Source organism: Lissotriton vulgaris, unplaced genomic scaffold (assembly GCF_964263255.1).
Source record: "Lissotriton vulgaris unplaced genomic scaffold, aLisVul1.2 SCAFFOLD_3424, whole genome shotgun sequence".
Lineage (NCBI taxonomy): Eukaryota > Metazoa > Chordata > Amphibia > Caudata > Salamandridae > Lissotriton > Lissotriton vulgaris.
This window is the reverse complement of record NW_028251365.1, coordinates 204,336-209,829: the sequence shown is the minus strand read 5'-3', so window position 1 is coordinate 209,829 and position 5,494 is coordinate 204,336. Positions and strand designations below refer to the sequence as shown.

At 36.9% G+C, this 5,494-nt stretch overlaps 1 protein-coding gene across 2 annotated transcripts; it reads left to right on the top strand.

Moving 5' to 3' along the window:
* Window positions 1-275: 275 nt before the first annotated feature.
* On the top strand, window positions 276-4,051 carry LOC147662931 (olfactory receptor 5J3-like). Of its 2 annotated transcripts, XM_086950790.1 has the most exons (2): window positions 276-287; window positions 3,137-4,051. In XM_086950790.1, exons 1-2 carry the CDS (start codon window positions 276-278, stop codon window positions 4,049-4,051), a joined length of 927 nt encoding a protein of 308 aa, XP_086806916.1. The 2 variants fall into 2 exon arrangements, with proteins under 2 accessions (XP_086806916.1, XP_086806915.1); XM_086950789.1 differs by lacking the exon at window positions 276-287 and having other exon boundaries at window positions 3,119-4,051.
* Window positions 4,052-5,494: the final 1,443 nt, after the last annotated feature.

Here is a 5,494-nt window from a genome sequence, read left to right as displayed (position 1 = left end):
ATGCTTTATATCCTCATTACTATGGCAGAACAATTACATAACAATTAAGAACACATATTTTTCTTGGCAACATTGGAATGATAAAGGTATTACCTGGAGTAATCAGATTTGGGATGGTGTCTGTCTGTTACCTTTTTTGAAGCTTAAAGCCAAATACATTTTACCAGATGAATGTGTTATGGATTACAACAGACTCTGTAAATCATTCTCTACGCATATGTCCATTACCTTGCTCAATTATCAAAATGTAACTATTCTACCACATGATAATTTTCATGATTTCATTTGTAGATATACTGTTGCAAAAGCTGAAGTTTATCTGTAAATTTCTACATGAAACAACTTTAAACTATATAAAACAGTCGTGGAACATTAATGGGAAAGCACTATACAGTAAAGCTTTCACCAATGTACCTAACTAGCCATTTAGAAGAAATCATTCCATACTTCCAGCTCTACAGCCATCAAAGAATCACTACTTTTGAAACAATTTGCAATACATTATTGATCGCTACTACTCAGATTGTGAATTTTGACTATTATGCTTCCAATTTATGTTGGTCTTGTACAGAGGTACATGGAACCTTAATACACATTTAACTGTACTAACGTTTATCAATAATTAGAACATTACTAAATGTTTACTTATATTTAAGTTCATTAGCTTTAACTTATATTAAAATTGTTCTATTGCTCCTTTCGAGTCTGCATATTATCACATTGTTAAACGGATAGATATCTTCCTTGCTATAGCCTTTAGACAGATTACTGATGAAACTAAACATTCTTCCACTTTATAGATTTCTTCTTAGTGAAATTACTAATTACTAATCATATCTGTGACAACCATAGAACACTTTGTGCTCAAATTATTCAATCTAAATATAGGTCAGATGTACTATGCTTACCTTTACTACTTATTTTTCCAATATTGAATTCTTCTTTCTTTTATCTTTTCTATTGTTTACTATTTGGTATTTCTTCCTGTTTCAGCTTACATTATGTAATATTATGATTTGGGGCAATATAATACGTTATTATGACATGTATTTAATAAGTTATGTTCACAATGCTCTACCTATATTTTTATACTTGATTGTGTTATTTTTATTTAACCTAATAAAAATCTGAATAAACTGAAAAAAGTTTCTTAGGAAAATTGTGAACAAATTTCACATATAGCAAATAAAGAAAACTTCCTTAATCTTCTGCCTGTCGAAATTAAAATAAATATCACCCACACTGAATCCCATTTTTTTCAAACATCCCCCTCCCAAACCCTTGCCTCAGCCCTGTAGCAAGAATAAATAGCAGACTTACTCCAACTTAGCTTCATCCTCTTAATTTTCTGTTTGCTTGGAAAGAAACAAGGGGGGAACAGAAAATAAGATAAACAATAGTTATTTATAAATAAAACTGGTGGTATGGACTATGGTGGGTATTTTTTATCAGTATGGTAAGTAGATTCAGCCTTATGGGTTAGGTATGATGAATACATATCCACCATACCTAACTTATTAATAATCTAGTTCTATTTATGTTTAGTATAGCAGGTAAGTATTGCATGCACATAATTTGGATATGGTAGGTATGATATTCAGGTATTTTAAGTTAGGTATGGTAGATAATTAAAAAACACATTCTGGGCACAGCTTCAAACATCACATCTTCTTGCATCTACAGTTTTACAGAAGGACTACTTGCTCTAAAGATCCTCAAAATGCCATGGCATTGATAGCCCACAGACCATTGACACTACATGAAAGTTATTAGCTGAAGAGAGCTGAGATGGAGCCATTCTCTATCTATACTGCTTTATAGCTCTTTTTGCTGAAGCAAGACCTAAAAATGAATCAACAGAGAATAATTTACGCAAATTGAAAGCATCATTTTTGATCTAAAGAAACACACTTCTGTTTAAGATTGCATATGTAAGATAAGATACGATAAATATTTATAAATTGTGCTAAGCCATAAAGCATTATATCAATAAAAAAATGTTATTGTTCTAATCTGTAATAGCTAAGTCTGGAAGGTGAACTTCATCCGCTCGCGAGTTTGCAGATTTTTCTGCAATCTGCATTACATAGAGCTCGCATAGTTCAGAGGAGTGGAGTTTTTTTCCTCGCTCAGGCTCATCAAAATCAAGTTTGCGTATGCAATCGTTTTTCCCTTGTTCGCGATCGTCAAAATCAAGATGGCAAATCACAAGCATGGAAGATAAACCTCCAGGCAAGATTTTTTCAACGCAGGTGGTCGGATTTCTTATTGTGAGTGGTCCTGTATGCCTGCGACCACTCGCTTTGAGTAACTGCCCGTTTGCGTTGAGAAAGCTGACGCTCAAGTAAAAAATATACTTGAGTGGCAGAAAGGAAGCAGCTCTCCATTGTGATGTGCATAGTGCCATTTGCTATGATTGCTCAGTGCGGACAAACACCCGGCACTGAAAATCACTGCAAATGGCATTTATCAAATGCACTCCACCACTTGCGGGGCTCCGTGCAGCATGGCTGAGGTTTTTCTGCACTTTGCAGGGTTCTGCGTAGTCAATCTCCACGAACTTCACCCAGTCTTAGTAATAACACTGTACTGTTATGGACAAATGTTGTACCCATAGAGGACAACTGTGTTTTATCATGCCCTCAAACCATAAACTGTAATATAAGTTAATATGATGTTATTTTATGCAGATTGTAGAGCGAAATATCAAAAGGAGTGTATCCTGGCACTTAATCACCAGTTGCACAGTTTAACAATTAACATTGAACATGTTGGAAATTGAAAATCTGCAGTCTGCAAGAATACAGACTGAACATCCATAATAGTTCATTATACTTGTTACTTATGACTAATACTGTACATTTAAGCAATCTTCATGGGACTGCTGATTTCATAAATATTCTCAGCCAGACTTTATGAGCTCCAATTAACATGGCTACATACTGTGTTTCCTTACATTGTGATATATAGGGCCAGTAATGAAAGTGCAATATTCATTGGCTTATATTTCTCCTTCTATTTCAGTACCTGAAATGCGTCCTGTGTACCACCACTTACAACGACTCTGCTGTCATTTAAATTTCTATTGCTCTTCCAATTTAATGCACTTAACCAACAAATGAATGAAGAAAACAAGACCTCGGTTACAGAATTCATTCTCCTGGGTCTCTCAGAGGACCCAGAACTGCAAGACTCACTTTTCTGGTTCTTCTTAATAGTCTATATATTCACCTTAGTAGGAAATATCAGTATCATGATCCTGATCAGTGTGTCACCTCATCTTCACATTCCCATGTACATCCTGCTCTGTAACCTGTCCTTTGTAGACCTCTGTTACTCCTCTGTTGTGACCCCCAATATGCTGGTGAATTTTCTGGTAATGAAGAAAACAATTTCACATTCGGGATGTATAGCACAGATGTTTTTCTTTGTCACCATGGGGAGTTCTGAGGTTTTTCTTTTGGCCCTAATGGCGTATGATCGGTATGTGGCTATATGCAATCCATTACTTTATGCAGCAATTATGACAAAGGCAACGTGTATGTACCTTGTAGTTGGAGTTTACTTGGTAGCATCCATTAACTCTCTGATTCACACCCTTTGTACTGCTAGCTTGTCATTCTGCAGCTCAAATAGGGTCACCCACTACTTTTGTGATATTCCACCTCTGCTAAAGCTCTCCTGCTCTGACACCTCGCTTAATGTGGTAATGTTGGTCTTTGTTGCTGGCGGTCTCATAGTATGTTCTCTAGTCTTCATTATAATTTCTTATCTCTGCATTGCTTATGCTATTCTAAAAATTAATTCCTCAAAAGGCAGATGGAGGGCTTTTTCTACATGTTCCTCCCACTTCATCTGTGTCACCTTATTTTTTGGAACACTTGTATTTATGTATGTCAGACCCAGCTCAAAGTATTCCATGGAACAGGATCGTGTAGCCTCAGTGTTTTACACAATTATTATTCCAATGCTGAACCCACTGATCTACAGCCTGAGAAACACGGAAGTCAAGGAGGCCCTGAGAAAAGTACGGAAGAGAATTTCTTCTTGACAACATCTACTCTAATGGAAACGCACATGTTGTCTTCGCATGAAGGTTTCTGTTGATCTTCATAAATTAATACTGTGGAAGTAATATTGAGTTTTAATTTATGGATGTAGCTCCAAACACATGTTAAATTCTAAAGAGGGATTAAAATGTTTATCAGTTATGGACAGAAATGTGCATGTGTCTAAGTTGATGTGTCCTTATCTTAATGCAGTTCATTATGCTAAAAGTATTAGAACCTTTACTCTGTGAATGATGTTGCAAAAAATTACTGAATAGACCTCCTTATAGACATTATGGTAAATAGAAAATGCAGACATGTTGCTAAATAGCACAATTATATACCATCGGTATTGGAATTGATTCAAGGCAGTTTTGCGCTGTTATTATTCCTACAAGAAGTGTACTTAAAGAACTATGGGCCTTTTTTCTAGACCAATTCACATTCTAAGGATCTGAAAACTTGCCACTGACTGATTTATGAAACATGATTGTGTTTGCCTTGAGATCTATGTACTAAAATAGGTTGCATTGGAAATCATCAATTTGCAAGGGGATCACAAAATGACTTAAAGGGACAGGTGCTGTGGATTCAAAAAAATGTTTCACATTTGAGTATACAAAATGGGAGCCTGCACTGCATGCTACCCTCAAAGTTGCACGACATGATTCCCAAAGGGACACCATTTTCACAGGAAAAACTTCCTCCATGATCATTATTTTATCTCTGAAACTCAGTGTTAGTTACTGATCAATAGTTTACAATCATAATATTAGTCACAAATATTGGGTACACATTCCCACTTTCCCAGTCTAGGTTTCCAATTAGAGGTGAGCATCTATCATGCCCTCTCCAAATGATGATTTTAAAAATGCCTTTGTATAGACATTTATGGCTCATGAAAGGGCAGTAGTAGCCTTGGCTGTAGCATAATCAGGGACTTTGCTAAATCCATGGCTTGTGTTCAGCAACAGAGCTTTGCATGTGAGACCCTATATTATCTTCCTTTTGATTGAGAGGAAAGGTTTTGAGAGAGGAGGTCGGAGTGACAATCATGGGTGTACTGTATCATAACCCAAGAATATGTATGACTAGATGGACTTGCCTGTTCTGTATTTTTGTGACCAGCACAAGGTCTGAGAAGACCAAGCCCTATGCCCAACCTTAGTCGGAGTCAACATCCTCAGAGTATTGCCTTAAGCCATGGGCAGCAAGGTTTGACAATAGCAGGTCAGGTCCTGTGCCCAGCAATCTTTTGGCAGCTGTCATCCACTGCATACAGCCTATGACTGGACCTGTGCCCAACTCTCAGTATGCTGCTAACATCTGCTGCACACAATCTTTAGCTGTGCGGACAGCCAACAACCGCAGCACATTACCTTTAGCAATGAGCAGTAGAGGTTGGCCAAAGGATGTGGCTTCGCCTAAACCCTGCCTCCGGCTCT